Raw genomic sequence first — 19402 nt, 5'->3', positions numbered from 1 at the left:
CATCCTGTGTATATACTAATTATACTGTACTATAATCTCTGACTGCGTAAGTACATTTAATGGTTCAAAATTAAAGTGAAATGAAAAGGCACATTCTGAAAAATTACTATCTCTAAAATTTTAAATACTTTATAGAGAAGTTTATAGCTTTACTTGAATGTTCGATTTATATGATGGTATTTTAAAAAATCGGCAAAAAAGGGTCACCGGTCAAAGAGTATGGTCGGTTGTCCTAAGGCTCCGAAATAGTCTGTGACATGGCTCTGGATACCGACGCTGATTGTACCCTTTTCATTATTTTTCGTAGTGCTACCAAATAAAATTGCACAATAATTCTAGTCTCAGAACTTTTAATTTAAACTAGAGACATAACTTTGCTTAAAAATTTAGGTTATTATTTACATTTAACGCCTAGTCCAATTTACCAGCAACAACGATAATTTAAATATTGCGCTTATAATCCGTCACCAAACATTTGTGAAGTGTTTTTAAATGAAACTTTGCTTCATTTAAAGATAAGTGTGATACAGATAGAATAATTAATAGAATTAGAATAAGTTGTGCAAGGAAAGGAACCCGTGCATAGATATTTACCTCTACCTGTACCTTGGCATTTCTCGTCTGATCCATCCGGACAGTCCTTACGACCATCACAGACAAAGTACCAGCTTATACATGTACCAGTCGATCGACACTGTAATATATAAATTAAAACATAATATAATTTATAGGTACTTAAATATTTTTTCATATCAACTAATTATTAATTAAGTTTAACGCCAATGTTGCACCTTTACCGTAAATTAGTGACTAATTGACTCACTTACTTGGAACGTGCCCGGCAAACATCCTCTGTTGCGAGCTGAACAAGCTGAGGTAGAATTTGTGCGGTATGCGCAATCACACCGCTTATTAACACATCGTGTGTTTGGATCCACCATATGACACTGTTCATCCGTGAAACAGGGCATCCCCAAAGACGCTGGGCCGACGTCGAATGAAACGGGGTCGGCGCGAATACGATTTTTATCTAAAAATAATGTTGGATCAATTTCATTATCACAAGAAGGTACTTGGAATTAAAAAAAAACACTAAATTCTAATAACACTTATTTATAACATACCGTTCTTCTTCTTCGATAATACCAAGAATAATTTAACGAGAAGAGGTTTGTGAATTAATGTATTTGATGCTTTTGTAACTAACCTTTTAGTGAGGACTTTTTTTGATGACCACTTTTATTGACCTTGTTACTACTCTGATCTTTTGTAGTTCCTTTCTTGTTTGATTTCTTTTCAATTGTTGGCTGTGTGACTACTCTATAAATTGGTTGATCGTTAGCATGCAAATTAGCTGTCATTTCATCAACTCTGATCAATTCATTAGGTTCGCCATCTTTTCTATTTGATACCGGTAGTTTACTAGGTTCAATAGTAGGTACTTTTAATACAGTTTGCATAAGGGGACTATCTTCTTGTGTACTTAGTACGTCATTTTTACTGGTGAACAGAGGTAAATTGCTCGGTTGAATTTCGTCTTTAATTGCTGTTAATTTTGATTTTCCAATAGAATCAACTGGTTTGGTAATTTTTTGAAGCTTGGATACTTTATCGTACAATTCTTGATTGGATGGTGTTCCCTTAACAGACTCGACGGTTATCATATCTTTTTCAAGTATCACTGCCTCTGTTGAATACGCAGATGGTTTTTGGGCGACGCATTTATCTCCGATTTTCTTAAAAAACGGATTACAAGAACACCGTCCAAATAGATTTGGTATGACGAATTCACAATGACTTTCTTTATCCCACAAACGGCAATGTTCGTTACTGTAACAGACGTGACCCGGTGGTGCAGCTACGGAAAAGAAACAGTATTATATAAGAATTCGCCGAGAAAAGAGATGGTGGTTATAACACGTAAATCTTGTAGAAGATTACGGAGCTACCAAAGAGAATACCTGTTTTTTTTGTTTAATTTAGGTGTATCATGGTTAAGTGAAATCAGAAGAAAGCCTATATTTTTTTTAATATCATGTACATTTTCAGTTACAATATAAGAATTATTAATAATAACTATAGAAACCGTATTGAACTTGTCAGCCGTAAAAAGTCATTAGTGATATACAGCGGTTGTGATATGAACCGTAGTCAGTAATTTACTCGATGGCAAATGAATGACTTCTCACTATATGCTCTGATAATCGCTTTCTTAATAAATATAAACCTAACTTATAATTCGCATAGATATTCGGAGTAAAGATTTCTAGCTAATAAAGTATTAAATGTAGGTTATTTCATTGCATGTCATATTTAAATTAATACAATATAAAAGTAGAATATATATTTTTATGGTATAGGTTGGCGGGCGAGCATATAGGCCACCTGATTGCAAGTGGTCACCATCACTCATATACAATGCCGCTGTAAGAAATATTAACTATTCCTTACATCGTCAATGTGTCAGCAACCTTGGGAACTAAGATGTTATGTCCCTTGAGCATGTAGTTACACTGGCTCACTCAACCTTCAAACCGGACCATAACAATACTGAGTACTGTATTTGGCGGTGGAATAACTGATGACCTACCCAGACGGGCTTGCACAAAGCCCTACCACCAAGTAAATAAGCCTTTAAAAAAGAAGAAAAATGAAATTACACCCTATAAATGTCCCTTAAGGATTTCTTGGCATTCTTTCAACTGTCCCAATGCGTGTGGTTAGATTTGTCTCCGACACATTTTCCTCTCGTTGTTTTAATTTGCCGCCGATATGAGATTAATTACGTGTAAAAGTACATGAAAATGAAACGGTTCTTGTCTAGGTTTGATCCCGCAGTCATTGGTTAAGTTTTACGGATTGGAATAACTGTACATTCATCTTGTTTCCTACACCTATAGCGAGTTAAAATTATGTTGCATAGCATCGTTTCTATAGACTACGTTAATCGATGTACGAGTTCTACTTTAGGCGTGAAATAATTCTCACACTGCAAGCATTATGAGTTATAATAAAATGTGTCATTAAAGGCACCGCATCGGTTTGACAGAACAATCGCCTCATTTTCTCACAGATCATTCCAGATATACATTACGGAAGTGATTACTATGTACGCAGTGAGCTAGTTACAAAAATTGGTTAGCGCGAAATATCCGATTTAGAAAAACGCAATCACGAATTGTTATATTACAACCAGTTATATTCAATTAGATTGATCGAATTGATATCGGTATTAATATCTCGACTTTCATCTGCCCGAGTTACAGATTGGCATGGTGGCTTATCTGCACCCAAAACAACAAGTTATTACCCGTGACGTGACCGATTTGCTGTAAGTTCTATTGAATAGCGGTAATGAAATCGAAAGTCGTACTAGCTACTAGTACTACTATTGATATTATACTGCTTTGAGGAAAATTTAAAACAATTTAAATTACGGTGAGGAAAAAATATATAAATATTAGTTGACTCCCGCGATTACGCTCGCGTTTTTATTTGCGGGGTTGGTTGTCCTTTCTTAGAGTTCAAGTTTACTTCATACAAAATTTCATCAAATACCGTTCAGTGGTTTGGTCGTGAAAGACCAACAGACAGACAGAGTTACTTTCACATTTATAATTATAATATTACTCATACTATAGATAAATAATTAGTGGAGCATTTATTTGTAATCAATCTGCGCCAATTATTAAGTGTTATAAATGTTATTACAGACAATACAGATAGTCGTAGATTCAAGAGTTTGTTTATAAATGAAACTATACAAAATGATAATGTTTTAAATATAATAAGACAGTTTGGGGTATATAATGAGACGTTGCTTAAAATACTAAAGAAATATTAATTAAATATAATACTTACGAGAAAGACAGGTATGCTTCCTAAACTGCAAGTGTCCGTCTGAACAGCGGCAAACGCCATCTAAACAGGCGCTATAGGCAACTTTTAAGGTGCACTGTTCGGAAACCACGCATTCGGAGCCTAATAGAGTCGCTGTAAACAAAAATATTTATTTAGTATTTAGTTCGAGGACTAATGGGTTTAAAAAACTGACTTATATACCGTATACACAAACTCTATATACTGGTAACAATATATTTATTTGGAAAATAAAGTTAATATAAATAAAAAATATTTTTTTTCGTATTTTGTTAGTCTGATCAAAAGTTTAGTTTATTTATTCTTTCTTTGTGTTATCCGCTTCGTGGGATGAAATTTTAAGGAAAGTGTTGCTTGGTCATTTAATTACTTAAAAATATGAATAATAACATTAATAAAATAAATAAGATCTTTATATTTATATTGATACTCTGATGATTTAATTGTATCAGTGTACACAATATTTATTAATATGTCTGTTTACACATATACATGACCTATTTCCGAGATAACAGCATACATACGATTTCTCCAAATTTGAGGATTATCTGTGTTTATCTTTAAAGTAAAAATTAATTTTTAAAAAAATATATACATAACGTTACTATTATGTCTCATATTAATTTTACATAATTAAATGAAACAGCTCCTATTGAACTCCTGCCCACGTATCTTACAATATACCTACTGAATGTTTTATAATTGATTAACATAAGAATTAATAACATTAAATGCTTAAATATATACAAATATGAACTAAAATTAGTTACTGTATAATCTTGACCGCGTGGAATGGTGGCATGAATGCTAGTAAAAAAATTACAGTACCGTATTCAATACCTTATAATACTGCCAAAATTTGTTTATCATATTTAAAAGAGTAAAAAAATATTAAATTCAATACTGACATGCATGTCATATGCAGTTAGAGTGTTCATCAAAACAGGACAAGGAAAAAAATAATAGTCTATAAGATAACGGATTTATTATGTATTTTAGAACATCTGAATATAAAAAATTAAGATTAAATGGGCGTTAACAGACATATTCTACGAAGCGTATGAATGAAGGTGGACAGAAAATTGAATGACGAGGTCATGACTCTACGCGTATGCGACCCTATTTTGTGGTTCAAGTTCACAGTCCGCTTGTAGCGTCAATTTGTATGCAATGTATTACTTTTGACTTTATTTTTATGTATTTGAACCGTAATATGCTTATGATGATATGCACGTTTTGTATCCAATACGGTCTAGTGGTCATAGTGACAAATAATTTTGGAAAAAAACACATTTGCATACTTTTATAATATACGTACAAAATACTGGATATATTACATATTTCTAATATAATTCCAAGTAATACGCCAATAAATAAAATAATACATAATTGTAAAGAAAGATTGATAGCCATAATAAATATATAAAAATTTGAGTACATTAATATATCATCATTCAGGATCGAAAAATATTATTAATTACTATAATAATATTCTTAACACGAGCATAACTGGTAAAATATTGGCTTAGACGTTGTATTAAATGGCTTTATTTATATCGGTCTAAAAAATGAAAAGCTAACCAACATAAAATAAAAACAATAATTAAATTTCAGTAAGGAAGATATGTTTTTTGAGTAGCGGCTAACTGAAAAAAAGCTGCTGAATACATAACACTTATACCAGAATATGCAGCGCTGAAAAGGTTTAACGTATATAAAATTATATAAAATTTGCGATGGTATTTAAGTATGTAGCGACGGGTAACCGTCTTTAATTTAATCTAATAACTATTGAATCATATATGTATTTATTGCAACGTCTGAATTGATGTCTAAGAAAACCTTTATCATAAGTCGGTTGAAATGTTACACGTTATAAATAAAACATGAAAATAATCTTTATATTACTTAATATAACAAAAAATTTAGAAAGTATCCGAAATGTCGCATTGTTTGTGTATTATTAATTATTTCATTGCCATGGTCGAGTTAATAAAATAAACGACCAATCATTTTAAGGAAGTAAAATTCCATTTATCAATCACGTTTGCATGTGTCAACACGGCGTAATTTATAGTATTCGGAAAACATTTTCTAATAACTTAAATACGATTTTATAATAGTGTTGAAACTTTCCGCTTGTGTAGACATAGCTGACACTTTCGAACGATTATCAGGCTGTCACATAACAAATCATTTTACATACCAGTAGTGTTTTTGATTTAATAATGTGCCAATAAAGCTATTTAAATGTTTGTGTAATTAATTCCTTTCAATAATAAGTTAATGATAATCATTTAAAACGCGTATGTTCAGAGGTATCTTCCGCATATTATAGTAACTATAATAAATACAATGCTACGTTGATAAATCACATTTGATAAGCTTGGTAACTTTTTTCGTGGCAGGGTTTTATGCTGGCCTAAATACTTAGTGTTGAGTTTTGGTTTGAAAGGTAAAAGAGCCAGTGTACAACAGGCATAAGGGACATTACTTCTTTGTTCGATGGTTGGTTGAGAATTGCCGGGAAGGGATGCTTTGTCAGTTGGCTTGCAAAAATAAAATTGTAAAGTATAAAAACAGTACGTTTTAATCTTATACATTCACCCTAAGACAGATAAATGTAATGTGTGTGTGTATTAATATCTTCATTATACTATTCAGTGCTGCGTTGAAGAGGTTTGAAGCAAAAAATATCCAGGTTAATACTAATTTTCAACATTGTTACGTTAGACAGATCACATTGATGAATCGAATATGTTTGACACATAAATCATAAAAACGAAGCTTAAAAAGATGAATCTCCGTTTATTGTATCGTTTACAGATGGACAGGCGTGAAAATTTAATTCGCGTGACTTTTCGATTTCCAATCATAAAATTAAATCTGTGGCCTAATTTGTGAGTAAGGTAACCGACTTTATTTTGTGTTATTCATTCGTTAATTCGCATTACAGATATTTTCATCTATGGACTGTCATTAAGTCCGCATAATATAATATTCATATAAAATATGTATTTTTAAGATGTATAAAGACAACGTATTCCATTCCTGAAGTTTAAGACAGAAATATATACCTAAAAAGCAAAAGAGTAAAAGTTTATGTAAATTATTCATTCAGTAAAATGGTTTTATTAAATGTTTATATCCACTACATTAACCTTATTAATATAACAATTAGTTATATCATTATCAATAAAGTAGTACAACTACATCTTTGCATCAAATATAATACGTTATCAGAATATTTTTTGTCGTATAAGAAGAATCATCTTTGTTTGGGTGAAGTAAATCATCGGGAGAAAACCTACATGCTCCTTATTTTAATGAAATTATGCTATATGAGCCATTTAACAACTCTAATTGGAATAACGTGATGGAATAAGCCTGGTTCTCCTCAAAGGAAGAGGAGTATCAAGGAGTAGGATGATAATAAAAGAATAATAATATGAACTTAAAACAAAAACTACTATACAATTATGTTCGTCGAAAATCATGTTTACAACTATCAGACACAGGTCAGTGGAGCATTGTGTAGTAAAATTAAATAGTATTTTTTATTGACGTTCCAAAACGCATGCACATTTGAATACAATACGTGAACCATTAGTCATACCTAGATATGAGTAAAAATAACTTGTCTTCGCTGTCGTGCGTAGGATAAATAACTTTATGATTGGTTTTGAATGTTATCGCTTCCATATTACTTGATAAGAACCTCATTTTTCCACAGGTAAAGTAACCAATTAATCTGCATAAATATACTCTGTGTCAGGAATATTAATGACCGCAACGCATTCGTTTATTCGTTCGCGTGATTTATTATATACTATTAATTAACGTAATGATTTGTAACTCTTGTTATGTTTACAACTGTATGTTCCTTTTTTAGTAACACCGCATTAATATAACAATGTTGGGCTAAGGCTATTACCCTCTGTCTTCTCCATTATGGGGGGATTTCTGTAAAAGATATATTCTACCATTTATCGGGCCTCCATCCGATAAATGTTTCATCACAATGTTTTCTTTCTCGACAAAACATAACTGTTAAATAAAAATAAAGCATGTATGTTCCAATAATTTCTACGTGTTTCATTTACCAGCCATTTCGAAATTTTTTTATAAATTTTATGTATAAGGATGTATTACCTATATAGATTTGATGTTTCGTTTTTTTTTTTTTTGTAATATTTCATTATTTGTCTAAATGTTGAATTGTTATTTATTAGCTATGAACCTTATTAGGATATTCAATAAAGTTTTAGTTAGATTGCTGATACTAATAACAGTGCTAATGGTTCTACCGCGAAACTTCGCTTTTATTCAAAAAAATTGGAGTTTGTCGACAGCAATTTTCTTTAATTTTGTTTACGGTTTTTTCTTTTACAGTGGTAGTACCACTCTCTAACCGGCCGGTTACTTTTTTCCGCTCTCTAATATTATTATTTTTTAAATCACAACAACTTAGTGAATGGCAATCAACAATCATCTTTATTTTTCTGTACATCTATGTCTCGAACTATTCAAATGAGACTAACCGATGTTTATATCCTATCATCCCATAATCACTAAGACAAAAATCGGCTTACGCTATTAATATATAAGATTGTTTTTATTTATTAGTTGAGTTATTACATAAGAAAGATAAAAATCAAAAGTATTCGTATTATTATTTTAATAAAACGAAATTATATTAAACTAAACAACTAGCTGTGCCCGCGACCTTGAACGCTTTTGAATTTAACAAAAAATAAATATTATTGTACCCTATTATATTAGTTATCTACCAGTTAAGGTTCCGTCAAAATCGTGCCAGAGATTAGCAAGAACAAACAGACAGGCAGACCGAATAAAATTGTAAAAAATGTTATTTTGGTATAGGTACCGTGTATGAATACATATGCCTTGAGTAAAACAAGGCCTATTTTCATATTACAAACAGACACTCCAATTTTATTATATAAATAGATAATAAAATTCTTGTAAATTTTCAGTAAATAGTAAACATAAAATTTATATCAAAAGAAAAATATACTAAAGGTCAGTAATACATGTATGAAGTGACTGACTGGTAAGTAATTTTAAGACCCCGACTTTTAATGTAGATTTATTAGCGACATATTGGATATGGTTGGCTTGGGGAAGAAATGATTGCAAATTGAAAGTAATTTTCGTGTACAATACAAACAATGAATAGATGGAGTGTTTTGTTAAATCTTATCTTATAAGCAAGTTGGAAAATAAATTATACTCTAGGAATAGTTTGGAAACGCTTTTTTACGTTGTTGAAATATAACATAATATTTGGCCTCAAAGTAACTGAAAAAAATATTGTAACTAGAATCGTATCAATTAATGTATTGATTAAATAATTGTAATGCGTAGTGTGATTATAACTTAATTAATGTCGAATTTGAACTAAATTATTTTAATCTAAAACATTTCTATAATGATTTTTACTGGATAGTTATTTTTTTAATTATTCTAATAAATTCTTTGTTAATTTGTAAGTCGCTTAACTTTTTTGCGGCGCTATTTGTAAATAGCCTTAATTGTGCCGAGAGGGCACAGATTATTCCTTCAATCATTTCGATAAGTGTAACGATCTGTCACTGGCTGACATTGACATCTATAAAGTTTATGCTTGTCTTTTGGCGCTAGAATACCTGAACCAATTTAAATTTACTTTCTAAATATATATTTTTACTTTCAATTCAATACCAAAAAAATATTATTAGTATTTAATAAACCATGAAAAATCGTAAATAGCAAAATATTTAAGTTAACGATTATAAAGTGATATAACTATAGAAAAAAAACGACTAAACCTAAAGTTTAATAAAGGATTCGAATCCGGGACCTCGGGATCTAAACCACTAAGCCCATGAGGTAGTGATACATTTACAAAGTACAACTAGTATTAGAAAATGAAAACATCCACTTAGCACCACTTACACTTTCATACTAATGATAACAATTAAAATATCAACGGATTTACTGGAAAATACCTCTTTCACGCGAAGGCTTGACAAGTGAAATGTTAAAGACATAATTAAACGAGCAGTTATGATATTATATGCATAGTTATTATACATTACTAATATGTTTCCGAGTATTAGAATACAATGTAGTTACGTAAAGTCGTTTTGTAAATATTTTAATACGACCATCGATCTAAATAGGCAAAGGTATTAAAATAAAGTTTTTAAATTATAGAAAATTAAAGTAGGTTGTATATATCTGTAGACCAGGCATATTTAAAAATAACGCAGCATACCAGAGGAAATTAGACTTTACACTTAACAAACAGTCGGTTATTAAAGCTAAATATAGACAAAACCAGTAAGACCAAATAAGACAATGGAACGTAAACCAGAACAGAACATAAATCAAAATAACCTATTAGCTACTTTAAATGTTTTTTTTTATCTGCTTAATTTTTTTTTTTTTTTTATTACGATATATTATCTGTATTTTGAATAACACAACTGAAATGAATAGATGAATAAAGCAAGCGTGGGATAGTCAGTCAAGAACGAGCGAAACATTTACTTTACATTTTATCGCGTATAATGTGTGCATGCTGAGTAGTTGATTATTTTCAGAAGATGTCTTGTATTGCACTCATGTATTAAAATTCTATTATATTTAATTACACACATTTACAATTTAATGTAATAAAAAGCAGTCATAATCATTAAAGTCGAGTAACTCAAGCTCTCATAACTATTTATTTTCTCTATTTTGTGTCATATAAACAATTTGATTAATGTGTTATAAAATAATCAACCGTTAATGTGTATGGAATTATTTTATTAAGTATAAATTGCCATAGTGATCATCGCCTAAGTTAATTTCCGGATGCCTTTTGTGGAGCCGAAGTTTATTGGTCATTTCATGTTTGAGTCGGCATCATGATTATCTTACCGCAATCAAATTTAGTAATATCTATTATGCAATATAATATCTCACAAATTATATATCAATCGCTAGGTATATGAAGACTAATATAAGTACGTTGTTTATGTTGATTGAACGCAGCCTTCAGGTGAATCTATATTTTTTATAATTTTTTTTTCAATCTTTTTAGACGGATTTTATGATCGGTCAGTTGATAGTAAATCTTCCACCGATAGACATTGTCACTGTTAGAAATATTAATCTACCAATGGGAGCAAATATGTTATATATTTGGTGGTAGGGCTTTGTGCAAGCCCGTCTGGGTAGGTACCACCCACTCATCAGTTATTCTACCGCCAAATAACAGTATTCAGTATTGTTGTGTTCCAGTTTGAGCCAGTGTAACTACAGGCATAAGTAACATAACATCTCAGTTCCCAAGGTTGGTGGCGATGTAAGGAATAGTTAATATTTCTTACAGCGTCATCGTCTATGGGTGATGGTGACCACTTTCCGTCAGGTGGCCTATATGCTCGTTCGCCAACCTATACCATAAAAAATACGTATGCCAGTAACACAAGAACATTAAGCATTTGCATAATTAGCACAAACCTTTACCACCGAGTAAATTACAGATTATGCGACTTGTCTGTCTGGTTCGAGGAAACAGACGATTAGCTTGGCGATCTAACACGAATCATCGTAAGCGATTGATGCTTTTATAAATGTGTGATTTTGTTTATAAATGAGGCCTATGCGGGGAAGCCTATTTAATTTAGTGCTTTGTGATATTCCGTCTCGGTGCGTAAAACTCTTTCTTCATTTAGGTTTGCAGACATTTAATCTCAAAAAAGACAAAAAGTCGCTTACATGAGAATACACATAAAAAGTAAACTAAACATTCGTGTTCGTCTTAAAATAAGTACCCATTCAACGAAATGGTTAATTATTGTTATTGATATTATATTATTATTATTTAAAGTGATTGTGTTTTTATGTAATTAGCCAGTTTGGTCTTAAATGCGTTGAATGACTTTACATTTTTTATGTGTGATTTTTTTTACTGTTCTAGTTTTAGGTAATACTACAAAGCTAGCTCATCGGGTGCTACGTTTAAGATGTTTCTTTAATTTACCTAGCAGAACAGCAGCACATTTCTATAGCCCATTCCATTGGCGGTAGGAATAAAAACAAACAAATCTTAAATCTACTTATTTAATGAAATTTTCCAATAATTAAGTAAGAGCTGATAGTTGATTTATATATATTTTTTATAATATAAATTATTACGCTATTACGCTTGAATAATTATATATCCACTTTCATTTTACTTCCAAAATTGCGATAACAATTTCTTCAACGTCATATTTTCTTAAATCTATAATTAATATCATAGATTAATCAAGCTCTCGACTAATGATACCGCGTCAATTTATTATCGAATGTTGTTTATTTGGCTTTTCTCTACTCGTCTCAAGTATTGAGTATAATATATCGGTGTTTTAATTTGAATCGTCTTATATATTCACACACAAAAGATATGTGACATCTAATTTCCATAGTAATGCATTTATGGTACGTTAGGGATGCTTAATATTTCTAATACCCCAAAGTCTAACTGCGGGACATGGTGTACGACTGTATAACTGGTAACTTGTCACGAACAGTTCCTTTCTTATTCTACCTTGCTATGTTAAATTTAAAAAGAACCCAATACTCTGTACATAAAATTAATTACAATTTGCATTGCAATAACGTGAGCTATATTTACTAGAACAGAAAATCTTTAATTATGTAAGTAATTACCTCATAATGAGAGTGCGTGTAGCTATGACTTAAGAGTCCATAACTCATTCATAAATATTCTGCCCGTTTTTTTAGTACTTACTTAATTCTAAAACGAATGTCTTGCAACATATTTATTAATACTATTATTTTTTTATGCTATTCTTATTTTAAAGTACACGTAACATATTGTTATAGACGAAATTTAAAATATAGTTATTTTTAAAGGTCTGAGATTTTATATAAGCATTATTCTGCCAAAAGTAACTGGCATAAATCTGAGTAGTCCTTCATTAAATAGCACTGGCTAATAAACTAATAAAAATACGGAGTTCTCTTAACTTACATTCAAGACATGTAGAGTCGTCAACCTGTGCATAGTACGGCCGACATGTACATAAGCCTTTGGTGCATTGTGCGTTCATAACACTACAGTCGCCATTGGAGCGGCAATTTGATCCTAACGATGACCCCTCTGTTTGTAATATCTGGAAATAAAAGGAAACAATTAATCGTCACCTTATAATATATATTAATGTAGATGGAATAATTAAAAATAGCTAATATAAGAAGTACTAAATAGTTTATTCATTTCCTTTCCCGTGTTATTGAAGTACCATTTTGTTTGTTACATAAGCTACAACTGCGATGTTTTCATATTCTAACATAATATTACTTTTGATTCTTATATATAGTTTTTATTTCATTCTAACAGCATAATAAAGTTACATTTATTGTAAGTTATGGCATATCATAGCATTTAGCCGAAAGCGTCAATCGCAAAAATCTCATAAAAGTTGTAGTAAATTGTACGACTTATAGGGAATCGTAAAACTACGCTGAGATAAAGTGAGGGATGCGGCTCCCTCTGTCCTGCGAATGGCTGGTAATAATGAAGTGGCATTAATCTCACAAGTTGAGTGAACGCACTCAGCTAAGAATAGGCTCAACTTCGGAGTATTAATCAGGTAAGAATTCTGAAAATTCTTAATAAAAACAAACGAACTCTACATATATGTAATTTGAATATAAAATAAATCAAAGAAAAAATATAAATAAATTCGGAAAGTATGCAAGTAAATTTCAATATGAAACTAAGTTACTTGTGTTTTTATAAGAAAATATGTAATTGGTTTAATAGAGATGAAACGGATATCTAGCATGAATCCGTCATGTATGTATCTTGTCTTGTCGGCTTACCATCCGGCCGGACTTCGGAATGTAACCGGACATGTAACTTTTGACAACTTTAGTAGTTGTGTGACGTTCAATAAAAGATAAATTCTTGCTAATTAAAATGTAGAAGATTTTCGAGCGTAAGTTGGCTATAATAAATTTTATTCATTTTCAAAATTAATGCCGAAAGCATATCGTGGATTAGACTAAGGCGAGTCCACTCTACTCTCTCTTAAGCGTTTAAAGTATGTTGCAACTGGTGCAAAGTTGTTTATGAATTCCGAACCATAAATATGCTTTGATTCCTTTTAGTTTTTCCTTTAGGTCTCAAATAATTTGGTTTGTATTTTGTGTTCTTATAGAAATATTGTAAACAAGTAGATAGGTTTAGATCTAGTGACTTTTTAGGGTCAATTTAGCTCTATTGGAATAGCGTGTATTGTAATTGTGTGTAATCTTTAAAAATACGATACTTGCATTTCCACAATTTTGAGTTGCTTTTGAGCTTTAAATCGTCTAGGCCTCAGTAATTTTAACTCACGCATATAAATGAATTAATTATAACCTATTATATCTCTGCTAGAACCGTCACTATATTTATGATCGGTTGGGAAATTCGGCCAACTACCAGCTGCCGGATGTCGGGTTATCTGGCTTACGACATGGACGGATATCCGGTATTCAGACAAATAGTTATTCATTTAATTTCTACTATTTAATTTTCTTAAATTCAACTTTACTCGAAAGATATAATAATAATTAAAAAAATACCGAATTTTGACCACGATGATCCATTTCAAAAGCAACCCATCTGCGCAAATTTTAGTGAACATATTCCTGTGCAAACAAAGGCAAAAGTTCCCTCTTACGGTTGATCTACGTTAATGAGATACGAACAGAGATGAGGATCAACGCCTTTATGTGCTTTCCCGGGAATGGGAATAGAGCAATGAATTCTTAAAGCCGCTACTGAGAACTAATTGATAGAAAAACTCGATAAGTTTTACTGGTCCCATAGTGAATTGGCCTCAATATCGGGAACCTTACCTACCTTATGTACGAATGAATTTCGATTAAGCAGGTACGCTTAGCATTATGCAATATGAGTATACATAATTTGCAGTTACATCATGTCTGTAAATTGCCGTGACAATCTTAGTTAACGTGTCTTCGCGTATATTAGGATATCCTTCAGCGTGCCTACGCTTGATATGTATCCAGTGTACGATTAATTATATCATAACGATAATATACTTGAAGGTGATATTCTTTTACTTCAAGTAATTCGTTCGTGGAATTTACACTCTCAATCTAGAAGCAAAACCTGTACAATTACATACTTTGTTAAAGAAATTAATATACCTATCTAGTTTTTTTTGTTGTGTTTGTATTTCATTCTGTTCTTTCCAGGTATGAAAAACAATGTTTTATTTGTAAAGTTAGTCTAGTTTTTATCGTTCTTTTTTTAAGTCTGCCTTCTGAGATCGCACATCGCAGAGTTGGTAAAGGCCGCCTCTTTGTACGTCTTCTTTTGCCGTATACTATGTTTAAGTTACATTTAAGTACAATAGAATGTAACTACATTGTATGAAATACTTGTTTTTATCGCAGCATCGCTCCCGAGCGATTTCACCAGGAATAACAAACCTACGGGACTTTCTTGTCCATTAACTATCTTTACACAAATATCACGTCTGTCTGTTGCTTTATAAAAGAATACACAAACTATCGGATTAAAAAAAATTAGCAGGAATTATGCATCGTATCAAGTAAGGAATGAATGTATGGTATTATGATACAAAATTACCCATTGTAATGCACCGACGTTTTAAATAGTTTTATCATTCAGAGCTGTAGTTTTGTATTACATGTTGAAATGCATCTATCTACATACAAGAGAAATATAATTTTAAGTAACAATTCGAGAATATAGCGTTATTAAGAATTTTGAAAGTCGGAAATATATTTTGAACTTAATCGAGCACGCAGTTCTATGGCATGTTTGTTTTACTCCACGAGATATAAAAAAATGTCTTGGGAGAACCAGCATGTTCCGTCGCTTAAGCCGCCGCAAAGTTGCATTGAAAGAATGTTGGAATAAACTTCACGAAAATTAGATGAGGTCTTAGCTCTAATACATTTACAGGTTGTTCTTATATATGTATATAACTTTGTACCATTTATGCACCATTAAGTCTATTTAGGTTCTTGATGGCATTTTACAAGGCTGCCTAGTTAAGTACCACATGTTCAATAGATATTCTACCGCCAAACAGTAATACTTAGTATTGTTTTTTTTCTGATTGAGGGATTAGTGTAAGTGGCTGCGGGCGTATGGTAGCTCATGGGACATAATATTTTAGCTACCAAACTTGGTGAAAGTGAAGGATGGGTTAATGTATCTTACGGCGCCAGTATCTATGGGCGGTAGTGACCATTAATACCTAGATTATGGTGATGCATATTTCCCCGTCCGCCTACCTATTACATTAAAAAAGAACAAGCTGTGATTCTGCGTAAAAAGCATATATACAGTTATGTTAAGTGTTATTTACTAATTCCAATATATAAACAAATGTCGACAAATTTATACGTATATGTATTCATAAATAATGAAAATGCCTACAAACTTTCCCTTACGACAAAAATTAAATTTAAGGAGTACGGTTCAGAAACGTATCTATAAGTTATTCAAGATCCGGAAACATGAAATTATTCAGTAAGGAAGAAGGGTCGACATGTTACGCTGTTTCATAATTTACGAGTTAGTTGCTTTTGTAACGTATGAAGTCTTTGATATAAGAATTTGTTACACTTTGAATAAATAAGAGGGTACACTCAGAATAACAACGACAAAAGGACATTTTTATGACCGTAATTCGTTTCTAATGCCATAGATCTATTTTAACGATAAGCAGGAGATAATTTAATTTAGAATGTTCCATATTATGTTCAATGGATTAACTAATGTAAATTATTAATATTTAGTGGTATGTTTTGTTTAATAATAAATATAAATATGAGACAACATCACATACATTGTTCTGATCCCAATGTAAGTAGCGGAAGCACTTGTGTTATGGAAATCAGAAGTAACAACGGTACCACAAACACCCAGACCCAAGACAACATAGAAAACTAATGGTTAATCTACATCGACTCGGCCGGGAATCGAACCCGGGACCTCAGAGTGGCGTACCCATGAAAACCGGTGTACATACCACTCGACCATGGAGGTCGTCATACGTCATCGTGTTTAATTTTTTGGTTTCAAGAAAAGCTGAAAATGTATGTGAGAGTATTAAATAGACAACACATGTAATTATATGTCATTAGCCACAGTCGGAATAAAGTACGTCGATAGTGAAACTAGTGCTCAAATTAAAGAAATGAACGTAAAAGTTATATAAATATAAAAAATCAAACTTAAAATTTGAAACTATAATACTGATGCTAATACAGTGACTTTAATAAAAATATACGGTGTTCTATGGACATCGATAAATTTTAATTTTCTATTGTCGTTCCTCTACAGTGCTAAGAAATAGACGCTATATAAAACTGATTATTATTTAAATCTTAAATTAATACAAGAAGGTACAAAAGTTTCTTAAAAACATTATTAGTTTGTGTCATTATTAAATGTAGTTTCAATAGGTACATTTCCCAAGTATATCCTAGAAATATTTATTGCGCGTAGCTAACAATTATCAGTTATGTGTAAGGTAATCATTAATATTTTATAAACACCGTACTTTCAATCGAATGAAACCACGTTTATAGCATAGCGGTTTATGAAGTTATTTGATGTTGCTAATGAAAATACATAAAAAAACAATTAATTTTATTCGAACTAAAATAATCTTTTTGTAATTAATTTAACATCATCATGTAATATTGAAGTACGAATTCAGAGTCCTCGGATCGTTATTATCGATAAAAAATATTAAATCTGTACAATAAATATTATCTTTATAAAGTGTTAACCGATTTAAAAAAGATATATGTACAGTGGCATACATTTTGTGCTTAGAATATTCTAAACTAGCTCCAAATATGTATCTATATAATGTAGCTCTTCAATAAACAAATGGCCCAGTGGTTTAAACGCGTACATTTTAACCGATGATTGCGGGTTCAAACCCAGTCAAGCACCACTATATATATATGTGCTTTATTTGTGTTTATAATTTATCTCGTCCTCGACGGTGAAGAAAAACATCGTGAGGAAACCATGTGTCTAATTTCATCGAAATTCTGCCACATGTGCATTCCACTAACATTGGAATAGCGTGGTGGAATATGTTCCAAACCCTCTCCTTAATGGAAGAGGAGGCCTTGACCGAGCAGTGGGAAATTTACAGGCAATTTGATTTAAGTATGTCATCTTTAAACGTTATAAAATAAACTTGTTTTTTTTTATTTAAAGTCAAAATATTATTATCGTATATTACCTGGTTAAAATATGTCAGTTTTTTGGAATATGCAGAATAATACAAAAGCTATACATGCTTCTTATATAACCTTAACACATCATTAAATAATCTATTGTGTTTAAACAAATACGTAAACAGTTACGAAGTCGAAACATAATCCGATAAATATAATTTACCTATACAACCGGCTTGATTTGTTTTTTTATGACATATGTGGCAAACGAGCAGAAGGCTCACCTGATGGAAAGTGACTACCACCGCCCATGGACATCTGCAACACAAGGGGGCTTGCAGGTGCGTTGCCGGACTTTAAGAAAGGAGTACGCTCTTTTCCTGAAGGTTCCCATGTCGTATCGGTTCGGAAAAACAGCTGGCGAAAGCTGGTTCCACAAAGTGGCTTAAAAATATTGTGTTTTATGTAAATATTCACATCAGGAAACCATGGCATACACGAATACGTAGATATTTGTAACATTGTATGAAATTTCAAAGCATGCATGATTGTTATATGCAATTAGTCTAACAGTCAGATGATATCTTAAGATATAATGAAAAGAGATTTTTCCTATTAATGAAACCATGAGAGCGTAACCGGGTATTATAAATCTCGTGCATCTCCCATGACTCGATCCAGGAAAAGGATGACGTAAGTATCACGTGTCAGGATAGGCTTTCATCGATGATAAAAAAGTTTATTACGTACACAGCGAAGAAGCAAGCAATATCCTGGATGTTGTCATTAGGTAAATCTTTCTGTGTTTTGCCTCTACTTAATGTTAGATGAAAAACGTAATGCATGCAAATAAACTCCTCAAGTTTCCGTATGCGAAGTGTTTTTAAAATAAATAAAGACGGTATAAGTTTAGATTGCCAAATCCCGATTTCATGATGATTTATAACTACGATCAAAATTCCAACTAATAATGTACAGAATTTGTTAGGATCGAGTTTATGGATAAAGAGATTGTTTACTTTTAATTTCGTGTTTAAAAATAATAGATTATGTCGAACATTTTTTATTCCTGAAAAAACTCCAAAACCAATAGCTACTTAAATCATTCAATCGCATGTAAAAAAATGTTTGCGTGTGTGAAACCATCGGTTACTAAGTATTAACGCCAAGCGTGTATAAGTATTGAAAAAAACCCGCTGATATTTATTGTTGCCATTATGTTAGTAACGTTATTAAAGTAATTCTATGAAATTACGCCAACACGTACGCT

At 31.5% G+C, this 19402-nt stretch overlaps 1 protein-coding gene across 2 annotated transcripts in view; it reads right to left on the bottom strand.

Moving 5' to 3' along the window:
* LOC124533782 overlaps window positions 1–19402 on the bottom strand; it is a 36601-nt gene that overhangs the window by 4847 nt on the left and 12352 nt on the right. Inside the window, exons 2-6 of one of the 2 annotated variants that reach the window (XM_047109292.1) lie at window positions 12914–13055; window positions 3862–3993; window positions 1208–1858; window positions 828–1030; window positions 595–694 (exon numbers count right to left, since the gene is read on the bottom strand). In XM_047109292.1, the coding sequence (XP_046965248.1) occupies window positions 595–694; window positions 828–1030; window positions 1208–1858; window positions 3862–3993; window positions 12914–13055 (1228 nt within the window). The remainder of the gene's footprint in view (window positions 1–594; window positions 695–827; window positions 1031–1207; window positions 1859–3861; window positions 3994–12913; window positions 13056–19402) is intronic. The other variant, XM_047109293.1, reaches the window with a different exon arrangement.

Source organism: Vanessa cardui, chromosome 11 (genome assembly GCF_905220365.1).
Source record: "Vanessa cardui chromosome 11, ilVanCard2.1, whole genome shotgun sequence".
Lineage (NCBI taxonomy): Eukaryota > Metazoa > Arthropoda > Insecta > Lepidoptera > Nymphalidae > Vanessa > Vanessa cardui.
This window is presented reverse-complemented; position numbering and strand designations above follow the sequence as displayed.